At 36.6% G+C, this 21771-nt stretch overlaps 2 protein-coding genes across 7 annotated transcripts; both read right to left on the bottom strand.

Moving 5' to 3' along the window:
* Positions 1–2575: 2575 nt before the first annotated feature.
* On the bottom strand, positions 2576–7626 carry paqr5a (progestin and adipoQ receptor family member Va). 4 transcript variants are annotated; one of them, XM_046863760.1, is made up of 9 exons: positions 7503–7626; positions 5841–6038; positions 5467–5594; positions 4370–4572; positions 4064–4190; positions 3725–3769; positions 3553–3649; positions 3319–3463; positions 2576–3162 (listed from the first exon to the last, which is right to left on the bottom strand). In XM_046863760.1, exons 2-9 carry the CDS (start codon positions 5892–5894, stop codon positions 2900–2902), a joined length of 1062 nt encoding a protein of 353 aa, XP_046719716.1. In that variant the 5' UTR covers positions 5895–6038; positions 7503–7626; the 3' UTR covers positions 2576–2899. The 4 variants fall into 4 exon arrangements, with proteins under 4 accessions (XP_046719716.1, XP_046719715.1, XP_046719718.1 ...); XM_046863759.1 differs by having other exon boundaries at positions 7422–7570; XM_046863762.1 differs by lacking the exon at positions 7503–7626 and adding an exon at positions 6869–7368.
* Positions 7627–8488: 862 nt separating this feature from the next.
* LOC124395740 lies at positions 8489–19478 on the bottom strand. 3 transcript variants are annotated; one of them, XM_046864536.1, is made up of 9 exons: positions 19331–19478; positions 19196–19237; positions 17572–17623; positions 14198–14273; positions 13937–14087; positions 13228–13458; positions 12796–12855; positions 12499–12529; positions 8492–9474 (listed from the first exon to the last, which is right to left on the bottom strand). In XM_046864536.1, the coding sequence occupies exons 1-7, from the start codon at positions 19334–19336 to the stop codon at positions 12799–12801; spliced, it is 615 nt and encodes a 204-aa protein (XP_046720492.1). In that variant the 5' UTR covers positions 19337–19478; the 3' UTR covers positions 8492–9474; positions 12499–12529; positions 12796–12798. The 3 variants fall into 3 exon arrangements, with proteins under 3 accessions (XP_046720493.1, XP_046720492.1, XP_046720491.1); XM_046864537.1 differs by lacking the exon at positions 12499–12529 and having other exon boundaries at positions 8489–9474; XM_046864535.1 differs by lacking the exon at positions 8492–9474 and having other exon boundaries at positions 12417–12529.
* Positions 19479–21771: the final 2293 nt, after the last annotated feature.

A 21771-nucleotide genomic window follows, 5' to 3' on the forward strand; every position in this document is an offset into this window, starting at 1 on the left:
CCAATCAGAGCGCAGGAAAAGGTCACGAGCCCGCAAGACGCTCCGCCCTTAAAGACGTCATATCCGCTTTGATGATTCTTCCTACACTGAGCAGACTGTTCTTCCGCCTTAATTCGTTACAGCTCAACTACAGATTTTATATGTACACACATAAACACACACACACAGTGTGTATATATATATATATATATATATATATATATATATATATATATATATATATATATATATATATATACACACAGTACAGACCAAAAGTTTGGACATACCTTCTCATTCAAAGAGTTTTCTTTATTCATGACTATGAAAATAGTAGATTCACACTGAAGGCATCAAAACTATGAATTAACACGTGGAATTATATATGGAATTATATAAATAACAAAAAGGTGTAAAACAACTGAAAAATGTCATATTCTAGGTTCTTCAAAGTAGCCACCTTTTGCTTTGATTACTGCTTTGCACACTCTTGGCATTCTCTTGATGAGCTTCAAGAGGTAGTCACCTGAAATGGTCTTCCAACAGTCTTGAAGGAGTTCCCCGAGAGATGCTTGGCACTTGTTGGCCCTTTAGCCTTCACTCTGCGGTCCAGCTCACCCCTAAACCATCTCGATTGGGTTCAGGTCCGGTGACTGTGGAGGCCAGGTTATCTGGCGCAGCACCCCATCACTCTCCTTCTTGGTCAAATAGCCCTTGATGCCTTCAGTGTGACTCTACAATTTTCATAGTCATAAAAATAAAGAAAACTCTTTGAAGGAGAAGGTGTGTCCAAACTTTTGGTCTGTACTGTATGTTGTTCAAGAAGGTTCTGATAAACATTTGCATTCACTATTCTTGAAATCACAGATTTGGAACGACCAACTTGTCTTGCTATGGCTGAAAGGGTCATGCCTTTGGCCTTCATCTGGACAACCTGCTGCCGGAGGCTTTCAGTCACTTTAGAATGGCCCACCATCTTGCAGAGTCAGTAAAACTGGAAGTTAGGCTGCCAGTTAAATAGGGGTTGACAGATAATCAAGGAAATTAGCACCAGGTACCAGATTAACACCAATAACTGGGAGGTATCTGAAAGTGTTCTCTAATTTTGATCAGTGTGTTTTCTGCAAAATAATTGTTTTTTTTTAAATGCCTTAGTAATTTTGTGGAAAAGGTTCTTCATAATGACATTACGGAGCGGCTGGGTGTAAGACACACCCAAAAGAAAGACAACTCACTTCCATAACTCTCTCACCAAAAACAGTGAAGAATCCCACAACCAACAGAAATGGCAGACTATCGTTGAACAAGACAACACACATGTAAATATATTTACAACTGGTTTAATACAGTGAGTATTTACAATCAGCTAGGCAAACTTCAAAGCCGGACAGGGTAAACTAGTCATCAGGACAGCATAGGTCAATAACAGGTTATCACAAGACACGAAATGCATTAACAAAAAGAATGAAGCGATCGTCAGCCATGCGAGCCCCCAGCTTCCGACCCGACTTGGTGATGACATCTACAGGATGTGGTTGCAACTCTAGTTAACTGGAGTGCAGGGAAGGCCTGGACTGGAATCTTGAAATGGCACCTGTGCACACACAAACCATAGACCTCATACGATGCAATACAACCCACAAATAACTGGATTCCAACATGCAACGCAGTACATGTTGGAATCCACATTTCCCTCAATGAACCACAGCTCCCCAGTACCAGAACCACTCATGCAGACCCAGACCATTATGCTACTCACCAGGGTGTCCAGCATGTGTACACCAACTGACCATCAACACAACCATCTGAGCCAAACAAGTTTATCTTAGTCTCATCAAACCACAGAACATGGTTTCAGTAATTCATGCTCTTGGACAGGTTGTCTACAGCAAACTGTTTGCAGGCTTTCTTGTGAGCCAGCTTCAGAAGAATCTTCCTTCTGGGAACACAGCCATGCAAACCGACTTGTTGCAGTGTGTGGTCTGAGCACTGACAAGTGGACCTTCTGCTTTTGCAACCTCAAAAGCAATAGCTGCTATCACTTAGGGGTGTACTTACTCTTGTGAGATACTGTACATACATACAGACACACACACACACACATTATATATATATATATATATATATATATATATATATATATATATATATATATATATATATATATATATATATATAGTGTGTGTGTTTCATATATTTGTATTTGTTTCTGGATTGCCACCAAATGTGTCATGCTCTTAGTATCAACATTTCTGGAAATCTACTTCTGATAGCTTATCCCATTCATCCTTTGCTCTCAAAAATAATTAGGTGTACTTTACAGGGCATGTAATGTAAATGTATAATTTATGATGTTTATTTAGTTTTGAAAATCCATTTTCTCTCCTACAATCCTGATGCTGTTTTGAGACTACTTTGACCCAGTAAAACAGAAATTCAGTATTAAAAATCATGATACTATTTAGTGTCGCTGGGCTGTAAAATGTTAAATGAATAAAATGACTAATGTGTGGTTTGGAATGCTCTTTCTAGCATTCATTTATATTGTATTAGTTCCATATTTTATAAAAATCATAATTGAAAGCAAAACTATTAATTGATATATAAAACAGTTTATTGATAAAATAGATAATTATTACAAATAAAAACACTTAATTCAAACGTACAGATTTTTTGTTTAAATATTTAGTGTACACGTGGGAATCATGTACTGAGTATCATAATTGTAAACACAACTCAGTGAAAGGCACAGTTTGCAGCACATGTGGCTATTTTATAACAAAACCTTATTACCAGATCTCGAACAGGACACGTCAAATAAGTAAGATAACACAGCAATTTGTAGAATATGATTTAGTACTTAAATCATCACCTTTTTTTTTCCCGTCTCAAGATAAAACATGATTTTGCATGATGCGAGTCAGAAACTGCAGGAAAATGTGACCTTTTCAAAATCACCGTCTTTACAAATCCTTGTGCAGAAAAGTGCCTTACTGAAGACATAGATTATACATAGACTGACGGTTGCGCTAAGCAGCGCTGCACCCACTGTGTTGGTGAAGGTAATTGGTTGTGAATGTGTCAGAAGCCATTGCTTCCGTAAGGTCATGTCTTGCTCAATGGCAGAGAGCTGGAAGTAGGTGCCAGTGATTGCAAACACATGAAAGAGCTGGTGACTGTGTCCTGGAGGAAAAAAATATTTTAAAAAAAGCACATTAAAACAAACAGTCAAGTTGATAAGCTAATAACATAACTTGCATGAATGGTGTTATATGGTGATATATTATTTTATATATAAAATCACACAGTAAATGTGTTTAACTGAATGGTAAAGAACACCTATATAGTCAAAACTTCCAGGTGCCAGGCGTTCAGGTAGATGCGAAGCAAAGAGGAATCCTGTAATTAGTGCCAGTGCAGTGTGCTGGAAGTGAACAAAAGTGGCTTCATTGACTGCGCAATCCTCTCCAACACACAAAAAAATCTGCAAAAGCATAAAATGATTGACAATTGGATAAAAAAAACCCACAATGATCAAAACAGTTCGAATGACAAGGTCTGGAAAGTACTTACCCGATAGGATAAAGGAATATTGTCAAAGAGATACGGATATGCAAAGGACACAATCCGCAGAATTTTCCCTAGTTTCATGCTTGTTTTCTCAACCAACCTAGAAATTGTTTTTGATGAAAATTTTGAAAATACATTTCCATCGTTCCAGACATTTCAGTATGAAGTTATTTACCTGTTATTTACAGGGTAGTTGTACTCAATAAAAGGCAATCCAAGCCTAAAAGAAAAATAATATAAAGATAGGAATGTTATGGAAATTAATGAGGTTTCAAGCTTTAGAATTTCATGACAATAAAATGTTTTCAACTAGTAGGCAGGGAAGAGGAGACATTAACATTGTTTGGAAGAAAATAATTACCCTACTGTAGGAGGTGAAGCAACATGGGACTCAACATGGAAAAATTTCACTAAATTAAAGAAGGTTCAGTATCAAGTATGTTTATTTTTATTCAAACTAGCAATGACATGACATTTTTCAAGGCAGTGCATTATTCAGAATTTTCCATCTCACCTTGAGTAACAGGCCAGTCCAGTGGAGAGGATAGAGTTGAGAATGGCGGTGGGAATGTAATATTTATGGAAGACGCTGTTAACCCATTTCTCAGGAAATATATAGGAAGAATATGTGATGGCAGAACCTGTTGCCACACAAACAAAACAAAAAACACAATCACTTTAATTAAGGGCAACCACACAGACATTTTAAGTAAACTTCTCCTTTGTTCTGTAACAATTTATCGATCTCTGGCAAATACATGGTTGATTAATTTTAATAATTATTGCTCATGAAAAACATGTTAAATTCCAGCCTCCCGACCTAAGCTGTAGAAGCTCAGGGCTGCATAGTCGAAAAAGAAGCAGATGTGTCTGGCACGTTCAGACATAGTACTGAAGGTGTGTGCACAGCTAGAAGCCAGTGGGTACAAGCAGCAAGACAACAGGAAGATCAGAAGAGGCCAGCAGTAGGAGTCCTGCCAGTCTTCCTTTATAAGCACCATAAGGAACTTCCACAAGAAGAACCTAGCAAAAGAATACAATTACTCAAATTAGATGACTTCTATTAGAAAAACTATACTTTATAAACGGTCATTTCTTTTTTAAATCATGAGTTCCTGTTACTGTCCATTGTGAATCCATGCTTCTCCAGAGTCCTCAAGTTTCCTCAAACCTCCCAAAATCATGCATTGCAATTATTGGTTATATTTACATACACATTTCCTCCTGGTGTACATAAAATGTGCCCAAATGTGAACAATGTTTATGTGCACAGCACCAACTAATAAGCTGGTGTCTTATTTACTTGTGTAATTCGCTCTGGATAAGAGCATCTGCCAAATGCCATAAAAGCAAATAGTGTATTCCCACCTTTCACAGAGTGATTCCTGGATAGGCTCCAGATTCAATAATTGAAATGATGAAATAGTTTGTGCAAGTAACGAACACAGTATTTGGCTGTAATATACCATGTACCATTAACAACCATTTATCAGTCAACATGGTCATATTTCCATTTAGCTCAGATAGCAGATTCAGCTGCAAGCTGTTTGTAAAAGTGCTTGTCCAAATATACTAAAGTTTTTATAGTGTCAGTGTACATGGTGATATGTATGGTGGGGGTCTACAAAAATTTAATTTGTGTGTAATTGTTGGAGTTTTTGGCAAAAGCAACAATTAGATATGCCATCATACTTTGTTTCATGGATATTAAGCACAACTATAAGAAATAAAGTGTATGGTTTTAATTTATTTATTAATGAATGATTAAAAAATCTAAAAAAAAAAAAAAAAAAAAAAGGGAAATCAACCAGGACATGTTGTTATTGGAAAATCATTACACTTCTTTGGTTTTGATTATTTGCCTGTAACAGTACACCTGTTATGATTTTTTTTCCTCGAATTACATTGTGTTTATACCATGTAGGAAGAAAGTGGGTCCAAATGTTGAGGGTTTCATTTGTTAGCTGAAAGATACTGAGAATACAGTCTTTTGCTGAGCTGTAGGGATATCGATACCCAGATATGATTCCATCTTCATGGAACACCTGCAGTGTTAAAAAAAAAAAAAAAAAAAAAAGTTAATTAGCATTATACAGTATAAATGACTTCTATTTCTGGCCAAGGTAAACAACTAGGCATAAAATAATAATACCGGCTTCCCAACTTACACATTGTTAACAGACATTTACTAATAAGATGAAACCTCTTAAAGCAAATATAAATTTTTAGAAGAAAAGCTGCTTTAGCATTACTATTAGGAGTTTGCTGTTCACAAAATCAGATGAACTTACATTTGGAACTTGGTTGATGGTTAGGAGTCGAGGTAGTTTGATAAGGCTTAGCATGATCCAATAATTCACTAGCAGTCCAATCCAACACTGAAAGTTGAGAGAATCTGGGATGAACTGTGCTTTGTCGTCTTTACTTGCCCTGCCCTTTTACTGGATCACCCAGTGTGTTTATCCCCTAAGCATATAAACCTGGTAGGACTGAATCGAAAAGAAGAAAATCCAAATAAAACTCAGAGAAAAAGGAAAGACAGACTCAAACAGAAAAGAAATTAAAGTGAAAAAGGAAGGCGATAAAACTTGTTTGAAACTGCCTTAATGATACACAGAACTGAAACTTTCACTTGTGTGGACACACCTTCAGAAATCAATGGAGGATGTTAATATTAAACCAAAGCTTACTACCTGTGCCTTGTATTTAAAGTAAATATGTTTTACACACCTGATATGACACAGGCAGGTCAAATGTTTATGCATGAAACAGGTCTTACGTAAACCCTTTTTCAATTTTCTTTAAAAGTGTGCTGTTCAAACTTTTTGGTTTGAAACTAAATTTTTGTAACTGCAGTTTTAGTGGCGTTTTCATGTTTCCTATTTAAATAGGATTCTTAGTGTCTTTAAAAGAGGGGAACCACTGTCCGAAAAAAAATCCTGTCATTCAGATTTGTAGATTTAAGCACACTATATACACTGTAACAAATATATAAATTATATAAGAAAATATATGTCATGGAGATTTGTGCTCATTTCACCACAAGGGCATTACCAAAGTCAGATACTGATGAAAGCCGAGGAGGCTTGGGGTGCAGTCAGTGTCCCAACTCATACAAAATGAATTCAGTTGGGTCAGGGTTAGAAATAAGATTAAGGTCAGATCTCTTTAGCAAGCCACTCAAGATGTTCCACTCCAACCCATGTAAACCATATCTTAATGCACTGCCTGTTAGTTTGCCTTCAAATTTTCACCAGGTAAGCAACACACATGCACCCTGCTGTTTACATTATGTAAAATAAACCATGATTCATCAGACCAGGGGACTTTCTTCCATGGCTTTCTGCGGTGGTCATGGGGCAACATGGGCATTCTGTCTGCTCTGTCGACGCATACGGTTTGAAGATGCTCTGATCCAGTTGTCCTGCCAACACAATCTGTCTCTTGTCAAAGTTGCTTACACGTGGCCAGTTTTTTCTGCTTCCATCACCTTTAGACAGGTGCCATTGTAAGGTGTTAATCAGTGTTACTCACTTCACCTGCTAGTGGTCTTAATGATATGGCCTATCGGTGTATGAGCAAAAGAGGAACAATTCATGGCCACAGTTTTGAAAAAAAGTAACTGGTATTCAAACACTTTTACCAGTAGTAATTAGGTGAAGCTGTGTTTAAATAAATGCATGTTTTGGTTAACTATATACCTGCCGATAGTAAACCACACCAGCACGAGCAAATCACATATTTCGTTCACAGTATCGTCTCAACGCACTGACGCAGTTGACAATGTTCAGCCAGCGTTCCTCAACATCAGCAATAAAAACTCGGCACGTGACTGCTGCAACTTCATAACAAATATCGAGATTTCAACTTACAGTGTAAAGTTGAGTCAAAAAATGTTTCCCGTGTAGTGTTAAGTGGTGGGAATTTCCTCCATCTTTCGTCTTGGCAATTACCTGGTATGAGAAGCTTTGAAGGGGAAAAACATGCCTTTCTTTGTTTTTCGTTGTCAGCTGTGACTCCCAGAGACGATCCGATTGGCTGAGGCGCTTCTCCGCGCGCCGCCGTTTCTAAGCTCGCGTGCATGCGCACTGTCTGTACAAAACGTGTTTCAGCTCCAATCTTTTGAATCATTCACTCACAGAGTAACGTGGGCTGTGCAAAGATCTGTGCTTTTATAGATTTTCCTTTATGTATAAATACAGTTAGTCGATATTTATGGTCTTTAGATAGTACATTCAAGCAGAGACTACTGGGAAAAAATCAGTGGAAACCCTGATAGATTTTTTCAGTTTTAATGGGAATTGTAACATTTATAATGGGAACCGTTATGGATCTTGTGGGCCTCTACTGATAATTTGATGTCTAGTGGATAAGATTAAAGACCAATATAACACATTCGGTAATTTATAAAGGACACTAGGCAGTAGATGACATTATCTACTTGGCACAATAAGGATCATTATGACATCATTAATGATAGGAATTATTAGTTAATGGTGTGAACAGTTAGCATGTGATGGTTTTCGTTATAGAATTTTGATGGAAAGAAAAGAAAGAAAAAAGAAAGCCAGGATCAAAGAGCACTGTTTATTTATTTATTATTCATTTATAATTAGTTTTTTTGGTTATTTTGTTAAAAAAAAAAAATCCTAATGCAATCACTATCTTACAACATGCTCATATTAACATCTGGTCCTCACACAAAGTGTATGGTGGTGTGCAGCACAGGGAAATAAAATTTCACCAGTAAGAAAAGGAGCTGAGAAGTATTTAGGAAAAGGGAATTTATTTAACTTTTAGTAATAAGCACATTTTATTTATATCATTCAATTATGTGTTTTATTTTTTTCATAAACATATTTTAATGTAATTAAAACACTATTCATGCATACAGTAAATTTAAATAAGTATTTGGACCCTTTTGTTGTTTTTATTGTTATTTAATATACATTTTCAGTGCATGTACATAAGAAATTTATGCAAATACAGCTTTACCATTTCTCTGGTAATAAGTAATTAGGTTGGCTTAAATTTTTGGCCTATTCATGCAAAAAAATTGAATTCCTAAAGGTTATGAAAATCCCGCATTATAGATTCACTCGTTTAAAATCCTCTGGAAATCTTCAAAACGATTTAAGTCAGTCAGTTTTCTAAAATGTCTATCATTACCGAAATAATATGTCCAATTACACTGCTTCATTCATCTTTCATTTTAATTACATGTTCCAGTTCCATTTGCAGAAAAGAAGCTTCATATTATATTTCAGTCTCACCTCCATACTTCACTGTGGGTATATTATATATTTGGGTATATACAGTATGATAATACGGTATACTGTCTCACTGTTTAATGCCTAGTGTACTTTTAAATTAAAGCATAGAACAAATTAAAAACTGGACATTAAAAGAAACCATTTGTTTAACAAAATGTTGTCCAACATTTAATGCACGTAATCCAAGTTTGAATCTAAGTAGCCACATTTTTCAGATATAACAGCCAAACACACTTGTGGCATTCTTTCAACAACAAAAATTAAATATTGTTCAGAAATGATTTCTCCCAACACTGTTGCAGATGTTTCCACAAATGTAAAGCACTCTTTGCTTTGCTTCTAGCCTTCTGTCCAGTCTATTCTAACCAAGCTTGATAGACTTTAATTCTTTGAGCTGGCAAATTGCATGATGTGATTCATACCATCTTGTCCTTTTTTTCTAAGTTAATTCTGACACAGCCTCTAGATAAGTTTTCGGTCATTATCTTGATGTAGGATGAACCCCTGTGGTAATAGTTTTGGTTCAGGGTGTCACTCAATCTGTGCAAGTCGTCGAACCTAGATCCAACCAGAGTCCCAGACCAACATATGTCTTCCTCTATGTTTGGCAGTTGGTGTCTTACACGCAGAGGAACCATCCTTTCAGGGACACCTGTAGGAAATTGATAACATCAACTCTCAAGGCTCAATTTACTTCCATTACTGCAAAATGGCTGTATGTTGTTAAGGCAGTACTTGCGCTTTGAAAAAGGGCTTTTTATATTACTTTAAAATGTAAAGTAGTTCTCAGGGTTTTTTTTATTTATTTTTTTTTACCTCTGACAGTTTACAACTTATCTGTGTATCATTTCAGGTTATTCACTGCACTTTAAAACTGTCATTAAAAGCCTGAAAAAATGGGGGTGTTCTAAACATTTTGACTGATAGTATATAAACTCAATTTCCAAAAGGTTGGTAGATTGTGGAAAGTGTGAATAAAAACAGAATGCAATGATTTGCAAATATCCTAAATTTATATTTTATTCACAATACAGCACTAAAAAAATATAGCATGTTTAAACTGAGGAAATAAAAAAAACCCACACATTTTAAGAATACGAAAATGGTATTTGAAAATGGCTCGGTTTGATTGAGATTTGGAAAAAAGGCCAAGTCAACACTTCAAACTCGTTGTGCTCCTCAAACCATTCCTGAACCATTTTTGCTTTTGTGACAGGGAACATTATCTTTCTAAAGGAGGCCACAGCCATCAGGGAAAAACGTTTTTTATGAAAGGGTGTATATGTTCTGCAACGATGACATACCTGATGGTCGGACCACAAATTTCCCAGCAGAACATTGCCCAAAGCCATTGGCCCCTGACTGGGCTGTGGCTACGCAGCCCAGTACGCAAAAAACTGCGATGCACTGTTTATTCCGGCACCTTTCTATTAGAACAGCATAAACTTCTTCAGCAATTTCAGCTATAGTAGCTCGTCTGTTGGACCAGACCACACGGGCCAGCCTTCTCTCCCCATGTGCATCAATGGGCTTTGGCTGCCCATGACCCTGTCACTGGTTCACCACTTTTCATACCGTAAACCACTTTTGATAAATACTGACCACTGCAGACCAGGAACATCCGACAAGAGCTAAAGTTTTGTCGATGCTTTGACCCAGTCATCTAGCCATCACAATTTGTCCCTTGTCAAACTCGCTCAAATCCTTACGGTTGCCCATTTTTCCTGCTTCTAACCAGTGGTGTAAAAGTAGAGATACAGTAGGTAAAATATTACTCCCGTAAAAGTACAAAAGTATTTGCCTTCAAATGTACTTAAGTATCAAAGTACAGTGGAACCTCGGGTTACGAACGCCCCGGCATACGTATAATTCAGGTTACGAATCGCAGTTCATCAAAATTTTTGCCCCTGGTTACGAACAATATATCGGGATACGAACGTCGCTCACCAAAAAATCGCAGGCAAGTTGGTTGTTTTTGCTCTATCCACGCAGCTCGTCACATTAGTTAGCGTCCTGTGTCCCTAGCGAGAGCATCGTGTTACTTATCCGCTTGAACTTTTCCCGGCGGCAGCGTAACAACTCGTTAGTTGATGCTCGTGGAATGATGAGATGGACAACATTAGCCGATGCATAACCACTTTACTTGTTTTTATGAAGATAGATTAGCAGGGTTACAGTCTTTTCCAGTACAATACCCATAATGAATTTCACTCTGGACTTCAATACCAACTGATAGTAGCCTTAAAGAAACAGCTCTCATTTTCCTCTAATGCAACAATTGTCTCAGCGTTCGTGTTAATAACACTGTCTTTAATATTCTATAATATAATATATAATAATATATAATAATATAATATAATAAGATTCTCCTTCAAACAATAACTCTCCCTCCTCCCCTTCTCTGACGTCGTCTCCTGCAGCGAGTCTTCTCAAAGGAAAGTACCCGGTAAAGATCTTTTCCTCTTTTGTATGTTTTTATGTGGTATGATTTTAATATAACATGTTAAAAGTAAATAATATTAGTGAATACTGGCTTTATTTTTATTTAAGTAATATTTTTGGTTGTCCAGAACGAATTACCGAAGTTTCTGTTCATTATTATGGGGAAATTTGTATCGGGATACGAACTTTTCAGGTTACGAATAAAGTACCGGAACGAATTAAATTCGTAACCCGAGGTTCCACTGTACTATGATGTATATTATAAGTATATTATAGTTAAACTGGTTAATATCTAATAAATTATCATGAGCCCAAAACCTTCTTTTCAACGACTTAAAACTAAAAGAATCACGCAAATAAGGCCACGGGTGTAGTTTCTTCTATCATTTATAACTCTCAAAATACCACCAACCTGCAATGGCGGTTCCAGCTTGAATAACGCCCTGGTGAACCATGCCACGACCCAACGTCTCCCTCATTGATTAGCTGTCTTACATGTCTTGTAAAATAAAGCCGTTTAAGCTGCACTGGAGATTTCACTTACTGAACCCGGTTCAGGACCTTTATGACATCACCTCAATACAAGGCAACCAAGTCAATAAGTGCTAGTTAAACTACAATCCAACTGGACTAATTAGGTTGTAATTGTTTTGTTACACACATTATGCTAAACTACATACTATAAATTAAATGTTAATTTATCCTACACTATCATCATAACGAGAAGAATGATAGAGCTGCATACACACCTTTATCTTCTGCACGTTTCCTCCCTACTTCTTTCCTTTTTTATTCTAAATTGGGTTCCTGAGTGTTTAGAGCTTTTTTTTTCATCCATAATTGTAATTTGGATTCAGCGCTCCATACTGACGTGACGTCACTCCAGGTCTCGTTAGTTCTCACATTGGAAACTCTGAAGGTTGAGGTGGCATCACCCAAACCCCGCCTTTTCTTTCTGAGTGTATGAGTGAGGAAACTTCTCAGGGGGGTGGGTGAACACTGAGTTTCGACCAGGTTAATTCACCGTGACAATAATTGATCAACCGAGCAAAAACGCTAATTGGCTTACAATCATCTTATACAATGGCAGAACCCAACATAACTGTTTAACTAACTTAATGCTTGCACACACCTGAATAAAACACACAAAGGTTGGCTGAACCAAAAACATTTTATCTAAACACTTGCTTTACAACCTCCTCTCCGAGATCACCGCAAACTTTCTTGGACTCACCGCCAAGGATGGATGTGGTGTTATCGATAACCTGGTGTAAAATAGAGAAAGAGAAAGCACAGCTCTGAACTCAGCTAGATTACTCTATGATGTGCTCTGTAAAATATATTTACATCCTAAATCCAGGAATAAGTTGTAATAAAAACACAAGCTTTTCAATGGTATGGTAAGATGCTGTTGATTAGTGGGTTGTATATATTCAGCACTAGCAATGGGCTGGAATATGATGTTATAAAAGATTATACTGACTGTTTAGAAACCCCTCTAGTCAAGTTGGCATCTATTTTTAAGAAATACCTTTTAAGCTGTCCCGTGGATCTGTCTGTAGAGTGTAACATTGAAGTGCGCAGTTCGGAACTGTTGAGAAGAGACATAAACGAAAGAAAAATGACAATTATTATGTTATTATGACTACAATTTCATATAAAAGAGACACTAGACACAAGGGATAGATCATTTTAAGTATAAAAGTTTAATTATCACAATTGAGATCATTAAGTCTATCTTTAGGTAAACCAGACATGTACCTATAAGCACTTAAATAAACAATAATCACAAATGAAAGCAACTTGTTCTGTTTTCTCCTCTCCAAGAGAGTTTTAGTATTATAATGTAAATGTAGCTCTGGATAAGAAAGCCTGCCATATAAAAAAATGTAATGGATTCTGGAAAACATTGTAAGTACTATTGCATCTGCTATTTTGTGATTAGAGCAGAAAGTTATATTACCTTAGGACCGTAGACAGCCTGGTACTCTGTGCGCCGATATTTGTCCACAGTCAGAGTTTCAGGTGTAGTCTTAAAAGTTGAAGTCCAAACAGTTTTTTTTTGTTTTTGCTGGACAACTCGCTGAAAACCAAAGTTTTCTGTATAATTAGTCATCCACTTAGACTGACTTTTGCACTGGAAGTTACATGTGGCAGGATTTTCAGCCTTGAGTGGCAAACAATTTTGTTTTTTCTGTAAGGGAAGAGAACACAACAGGCATAAAATGGGTCATTTTTTATCAACACAAGGTAATGGGCTTTACCAGGACCGTTTCTTGCTATAAGCTGTATAACAATTTCCTTATGGATCCAATTTGATAAGAATAATCTTGCAAACAAGCACACTTTACTAATATTTGGCAAAAAGCAGTCATATGAAATCACTTTATATTGTGAAAAGAACAAAAAACGCAGTTTCAGATAAATAAATTGGATAATAAATGTAACTATATCAGAGTGTCACAAAGCAGTAGCAATCAGGAACTCTTATCTGTCTAGATCATACCTTAATAGTTACTTTTATAATACTTTCCATCCCTGATCTTTTTTTATAAACATGAGGTAAGTAGCTCTGGATAAGCAGGCCTGCCAAATATTAATAGAATAGAGCCTAAAAATCATTCTTTGTACTACTGTGTTCACCATGTTGTAATTAGCACAATGGTTTTTACCTTATGCCTGTAGTTGGCCTGGTACTCTTTACATCTTTCAGTAGTGTTTTGAAAGTTTGAATGCAAAGGGGGTTTCGTTGTCCTTATAGCACGAGGTAAATCTCCCGGAGGACCGAAGCTCTCCATATAACTTGTCATCCACTGAGATTTACTATAACAATGGAAGAGAGTAAGAGTTAGCCAAGCAAGAATTATTACAATTACCCAAGGGTGACTACAGATTAATGTATAATAACAACTTAAGGATAAGTTTATAGTTACCTTGGTGTACACATGCCAGGCTGATGAACCTTAAAGTTCTTTAACCCTTCCTGCCTGGCCGACCTCAACATACAACCTTCAAGAAACAACAAATCATCAAATGGACTGTACTAAGATCTCATCAAATTGTGATTAGACTCTCCAGTAGAAAAGCATGTGTATTGCCATATACAGTTATATGCAAAAGTTTAGAAACCACTGACAATGTCCATGATTTTTATTTATAAATATTATAAATATTTGATCTGTCAAAAAACTTAAGGAAACATTAATATTTGAGTAGTGAAATCAGGTTTATTGGATTAACAGAAAAGGAGCAATATGCATCAAAACGAAATTAGACAAGTGCATAAATGTGGGCACCCCAACAGAAAAATCACATCAATATTTAGTAGAGCCTCCTTTAGCAAAAATAACAGCCTCTAGAAGCTTCCTATAGCCTGTAATGAGTGTCTGGATTCTGGATGAACATATTTTGGACCATTTCCCCTTACAAAACATATCCAGTTCAGTTAGGTTTGATGGTTGCCGAGCATGGACAGCCCGCTTCAAATCACCCCACAGATGTTCAATGACATTCAGGTCTGGGGACTGGGATAGCCATTCCAGAACATTGTACTTGTTCCTCTGCATAAATGCCTGAGTCGATTTTAAGCAGTGTTATGGGTCGTTGTCTTGTTGAAATATCCAGCCCTTGCGTAACTTCACCTTTGTGACTGATTCCTCAACGTTATTCTCAAGAATCTGCTGATATTGAGTGGAATCCATGTGACCCTCAACTTCAACCAGATTCCCAGTACCAGCACTGGCCACACAGCCCCACAGCATAATGGAACCTCGCCCCAAACTTTACTGTGGGTAGCAAGTGTTTTTGCATAGGAACTCTGTGTTCTTTTGCCACCATGCATAACGCCCCTTGTTATGACCAAATAACTCAATCTTTGTTTCATCAGTCCACAGCACCTTCTTCACGCTATTCCAAAATGAAGCTGGCTTGTCCAAAAGTGCGTTTGCATACCTCAAGCGACTCCGTTTGTGGCGTGTGTGCAGAAAAGGCTTCTTTCGCATCACTCTCCCATATAGCTTGTCCTTGTGCAAAGTGCGCTGAATTGTTGAACGATGCACAGTGACACCATCTGCTGCAAGTTGATGTTGTAGGTCTTTGGAGGTAGTCTGTGGGCTGTTTTTGACTGTTCTTACCATCCTTCGCCTTTGCCTCTCCAATTTTTTATGGCCTGCCACTTCTGCCGTTAACAAGAACTGTGCCTGTGGTCTTCCATTTCCTCACTATGTTCCTCACAGTGGACACTGACAGCTTATATCTCTGCGATAACTTTTTGTAGCCTTCCCCTAAACCATAATGTTAAACAATCTTTGTTTTCAGGTCATTTGAGAGTTGTTTTGAGACCCCCATGTTGCCACTCTTCAGAGGAGAGTCAAAGAGAACAACAACTTGCAATTGGCCACCTCAAATACCTTTTCTCATGATGGGATGCACCTGTCTATGAAGTTCAAGGCTTAATGAGCTCACCAAACCAATTGTGTGTTCCAATTAATCAGTGCTAAGTAGTTACAGGTATTCAAATTAACAAAATGACAAGTGTGCCCAAATTTATGCACCTGTCTAATTTCGTTTTGATGCATATTGCGCATTTTCTGTTAATCCAATAAACCTCTTTTCACTACTGAAATATTACTGTGTCCTTCAGTTATTTGATAGATCAAAATGAAATTGCTGATCCAAACACCCAAATATTTATAAATGAAAATCATGGACATTGTCAGGGGTTCCTAAACTTTTGCATATAACTGTATCTACACATTTAATATCTTGCCAGCTGGCAGACAGATTAGGTACATGTGAAATACCAGACACTACCTCTCTATCAGTGGTTAACCCAGAGTATGTTTTATATTTTTCAATTCTTCAAAGTAGCCACCCTTTTGTGACAGATTTGAGACCTCTCTTGGCATTCTCTTGGCATGAGTTAGTCACCTGAAATTACTTTCTAATAATCTTGAAGAGTTTATAGAAGTGTTGAGTACTTGTTAGCTGCTTTTTCTTCTCCAGTCCAACCTATCCCAAACCATCTGAACTGGATTTAGACCATGGCGATTGCAGAGAGGCCAGGTCATCTGATGTAGAATTCCATCAGTCTCCTTCTTGAATAAATAGATCTTATAACCTAGTTGTGTATTTGGGGTCGTTGTCCTGTTGGAAAACAAATGCAGGTACCAGTAAATGAAAACCAGGTGGGATGACATGTTGCTTTAAAATGATGAGGCAGCCATGTGTCAAATTTGGACTCATCACACCGAAGGACAGTTTTCCACTGATCTAATGTCCATTGCTTGTGTTTCTTGGCCCAAGCAAGTCTCTTCTTTCTGTTGTTCTTCTGAAGCAATGGTTTATTTGCCGTAATTCGACCACTAAGGCCTGACTCAAAACAGTGGATGTTGAGAATGTCTGCCACTTGAACTCTATGATACATTTATGTCAATCTGGATTTTCTGAGGCTGGTAATTCTAATTTAAGTAAATTCTAAATGTTTCCTATGTAGTAGAGGTAGCCCTTGGTCTTCCTTTCCTGGGATGGTCCTGATGAGAGCCTGTTTCATTATAGCTTTTGATGGTTTTGGAGACTGCATTTAAGAATAAATTTGAAGTTCTTCTGATTTTTCAGATTAACTGACGTTCATTTCGTAAACAAAAGATGGATTGTCTTTTCTCCTTTCTAGTAGTGTTTCTTGCCATAAAATGGATTCTTTCAGTAGTTGCAGTAGCACTAATCAGGTTAATGACTTCCTCGACACAAGATGGTATAAAGTACATTAAGATTGCAATCAAATGTCACAAATTAACATTGTGTGAATTGAAAATAAAAAGAGAATGCCATGAGTTGCCAAGCTGTCAAGGATAAATCTAGTTACCTTGGACAGTCTAAAATATAAAACATATTCTGGGATATTTAACACTTTTTGTTTACTACATAATTCTATATATGTTTTTTCATAGTTTGGATGTCTTTAGTGTTAATGTACAATGTTGATTAAAAAAAAAAATGTTAAAAATACTGAAGAAGGTGTCCCCAAAATTTTGTCTTGCCTTTCATGTGATTTTTTTGTATTTTCTATTTGTATCACGTGAACATCTTTGCATAATATAGTTCTACAACCAAGTGTGAAAATGGATTTAACTGGGATTATATGTAATGAATATATAATTAAGTTTATATGTAAGTGTGCAGAACTGGAGGGAGGAGCAAAACGTGTATTGTTTTAGTTGTTTTCTTTTTTTAAGGATGCTAACTGCAATTGTTTAGTATGTCTCCTAAACAATTAAGTGTTTAAAATAAGCAATGGTGTGAGAGGTACCATTTCTGGAGACAGGTGGAGCAGGAGGCTGGGGCACATCGATGTGTGTCATCTTTACAATCACGAAAGCCGGAAGTAATGAAAGACAGCAAGAAGAGCATTCAGAACAATAATATACAACTAATATATATATATATATATATATATATATATATATATATATATATATATATATATATATATATATATATATATATATATATATATATATATATATATATATATATATATATATATATACACACAAAAAGTGGGTACACCCCTCACATTTCAGCAACCATTTTAGTATATTTTCTGGTTTGCATTGTTAAACGACATACATTGTTATATGACATACATTCATTAAGGGTGTACTCACTTTTGTTGCCAGTTATTTGTTAATTGACTACTCTAAAATATATCCAAGTTTCATGTCTATAGTAATGTCCCTTGAGAACATATAATAAAACAATTGCCGAAATTTGAGGGGTGTACTCACTTTTGCGAGATACTGTATATATTTACATACATTTCTAAATATTTATATGTATACAAAGACTTAATAATAATCAGTAATCATATTATTTTTTGTAGAACTTTTCTAATAGTAGTGGACATGGCAAGAATTGAGGAATAAGTAAGAAGATAAGAGCTCCAAGAGCTTGAAGCATCTTCAAATCAGCTTTCATCACCAAAATAAGTATAACTTTAGAGGAAATGGATTACCGTATTTTCCAGACTATAAGACGCTACTTTTTCCCACGCTTTGAACCCCGCAGCTTAAACAATGAAGGGGCTAATTTATGGATTTTTCCTGGGTTTTTCCCGGTTTCACAAGCTTCAAGCCAAAAAACCGAGCCCTCATAACATTAGACCAATAAAATTTCTGAACGGGTTCAGGTGAACCAATGAAACTCTTTATATGAAATCAGATGCGCTCCCACTGAATCGGGCCGCACCACATCATAAATATGGATGAGGTTTCTCTGACGTTTGACCTGCCGTTCACTCGGACTGTCTACAGGAAAAGCGAATCATTCGTCACGCTGAAAACAACCGGGCATGAAAAGACGCACTTCACCTGTGTTCTGAGCTGCACGGCTTCGGGAGAAAAGCTTCACCGATGGTGATTTTTAAACACACGCCGATGCCACAAGAAAAACTCTCAAGAGAAATAGTTGTGAAAGGAAGGAGGAAGACAGTGAACAATGACTTTTTTTGGTAGGCTCCTGTTTAGATACAAGCCGTGTAACAGACACTGTCTTTCGTTAAAGCTTGTGTAAAGTTCATAAGTTTCAATGTAGATTTCTAGACAGGCTTATAGACAGGTGCGGCTTATTTATGTTAAAAAAAAAATCTGAGTCCAATTCAGTGGGTGCGGCTTATATTTGGGTGCGCTTAATAGTCCGGAAATTACGGTATGTATATTTTTTTCAGGATGAGGAACTAATTAAGCTGTGTTATAAAGACTATTATAGAGTTAGCAAACTCGTCAGCACACTTGGCTATTATTTAGCCTGTTCTCTTTTTTCATAATTAGCCTGATTATGTTATGGTGTTTTTTTTCTACCAGATCAACAGCACAGTTTGAGTCGTATTGATTTTGATGTACAGATATACCGTGCAATCACATTAAGACCTGTACCTCTCTGATGTGTAGAGAAACATGGAGCATATCGCGGCGTTCCTAAATCAGGAACAGATACGGACATAAACTTTGTCAGATTATGGAACATTAACTTAATATTGTCATATTTAATATAATTTACATTTGTTTTACTTTCATTGTCTTCAGATGACAACTTGCCGCGTTAGGGGAGAGCCCAAAACACGTCTGCTCTCATTGAAGACTCTGCCGACTGCCGAACGAGAGGATTTACACATTTCCAATAGCAACGTGTGCGGTGACGTCACAGATCCCGCAAGTATCTGCGGCCAAAAGCCGTTAGTGACAAACTTCATTCTAAATGTCTTTTAACACAGTAGTCCCCAGCCTTTTGCGCCTCGGACCGGTTTAATGTCGGACAATATTTTCACGGACCGGTTTAGTGTCGGACAATATTTTCACGGACCAGCCTTTAAGATGTGGTGGATAAATGAAACAAAATAAAATGACACGACCGGCATAGAAACTGGTATTTTCTTAATATATTAATAAATGTGAATTCACATTGTTGTTTTGTATAGTAGTTTCAGGTATAGTACTTCGCTAAATTTAAACGCACATGCTTTACTAATAAATTAAAAAAAAATAATGCAATGGCAAAAAAAATCGCGCCCCGGAAACTACTGCGCGTGCGCGGCGCTCAACCTACCGGTTCAGAAGTTCTGACTCGTCGCGCATCAGGTAGATACAAAACGCCGGAATGGTGCAGAAAAAATCAGGATGTCAAACGGGAAAGAAAAACCTTTAAAAAAACGAGATAGCAGCACGGGGAAGTTAGCTAATCACCCATTTAAAAAAATAATAATTCTGTTGTGTGATTTATGATGCATTTTTCAGTACGACGCCCGTATGAAGCGGTTGTAATAAACATAAAATAGAAATTGTTGTAGTTACTCAACCCGATGTTTATCCACTAAGTTGAAACAGTATTTTAAAGTGTGAGAGGGCAGAATGGCGCCTCCCTGCGTTTTGGCGCTGTATTGCACAACAGGTGGTTAATTCGATGTCTTCATTTCTGTCATGTTGTTAATCACCTTATTGCCAGTTGTATTTTTTTATTTCTGTTAAATATGTTTTAAAATACTCGGGTAAAAGTTGAAGTACTGATTATACCTTTTTACTCAAGGTAAAGAAAATAAGTTTGACCTCTGACATGTACTTAAGTAAAAAGTAGCCATTACTTCTTCCTGTTTTAGTGTTACGCTGAAATCCGGGCGTCACGTCAGATTAATATTGGGGCTGTCAATCGATGAAAATATTTAATCGCAACTTTTGTTTTTAGTACTCTAAGCAACATGAACCTGGAGAAATATGGATGCTTCATGCTAATGTATGTTTATTATTAGTGAAACCGAACTCAACATAGAGCATTAAGACAAAAAAATCTTGTAAATGTTTTAAAGCGATTATGGTGGTTAAAATTACGTAAATCATTAGGACACCAAACGGATCCTTTGCTATGTTTCCACACGGACGGTTAACGAGGTGATACCGGAGCAACTGTACCTCTTCTAACTTTCATACCGATTACATAATTAGAGAATATTTGTATTCAATGTGAATTGGTTTATGTAAAAGACATTTCGAGCTTTCTGGACATATATTTATTATTATGTCTTTGAGGCAAATATTCACTGAGATTCAGGTTGTTGTTTTTATGTTTGTGAAGAGTGATGGCAGAGAGCGCCCCCTGTCTCTTAAAAAGGAATTTGCGTTTGAATTTTGACAGCCCTAATCATCCTCTTCTTCTTCTTCTTCTTCTTCTTCTTCTTCTTCTTCTTCCTCTTTCGGCTTCTCCCATTAGGGGTCAACACAGCGGATCATCCGTCTCCACACAACCCTGTCTTCTACATCTGCCTCTTTCAAACGAAATAAATTTATATATATATATATATATATATATATATATATATATATATATATATATATATATAAAAGAAAATATGATCAGGTGATCAGGAATGTCTCTAGGAATGTCTTAGTCATGTTGAATTCCCACCTCTGGTCTCTGGCTTGCGTTTGGTTAAAATAGACCCTCTTTAACTGATTTTATTTTATTTTGATATGATGTATTTTCCTGTATATCAAGTCATGACCAAAGTGTGTATGTAGGTACATTTGCTATGAACAACTTGTCTGGACAATTAATGCGTTTTATTTTCAAGTTTTGGTATTTTTGTGTCAATGTTGACATGTCTGCATTGGTTCTGTTTATTTCAAATGAAATAAGAAAAATTATAATAATTGTGGTAATCTGGAAGTCATGTCTGTGGCTTGTCATTGTGACAACAAAATTGTGCCCTCACATTAAGTGGGTTCCTGGACCCTAATAACAGGGTGGTGTAGTTATGCATTACATCTAACCTGCTAGAATATTATTAACACCCCTACATTCTGGCATAGTTAGGCATAATTTATAATGAACTAGTATATTAAATTACCGACCCCTACACAATACACAAACAGCTGTACAATAATCTAGCTTTTGCATTGCAAATCAAGCAAAAGTAATGGAACAGCAAATATGTGTAATGATGTATAAAGGTTTGGAAACC

Source organism: Silurus meridionalis, chromosome 13 (genome assembly GCF_014805685.1).
Source record: "Silurus meridionalis isolate SWU-2019-XX chromosome 13, ASM1480568v1, whole genome shotgun sequence".
NCBI lineage: Eukaryota > Metazoa > Chordata > Actinopteri > Siluriformes > Siluridae > Silurus > Silurus meridionalis.

Excerpts from the sequence above, each read along its gene's own strand:
- paqr5a (XM_046863760.1), bottom strand. The coding sequence starts at position 5,894 with ATGCTAAGCCTTATCAAACTACCTCGACTCCTAACCATCAACCAAGTT. Across the intron at positions 3,770-4,063 it reads GGACTGGCCTGTTACTCAAG|GCTTGGATTGCCTTTTATTG; the intron begins GTGAGATGGAAA and ends TTTTTCTTTTAG. Across the intron at positions 3,650-3,724 it reads AACTACCCTGTAAATAACAG|GTTGGTTGAGAAAACAAGCA; the intron begins GTAAATAACTTC and ends AACAATTTCTAG.
- LOC124395740 (XM_046864537.1), bottom strand. Across the intron at positions 14,274-17,571 it reads TCCACCTGTCTCCAGAAATG|GTTGTATGTTGAGGTCGGCC; the intron begins GTACCTCTCACA and ends TGTTTCTTGAAG. Across the intron at positions 12,856-13,227 it reads AGGCTGTCTACGGTCCTAAG|TTCCGAACTGCGCACTTCAA; the intron begins GTAATATAACTT and ends TCTTCTCAACAG.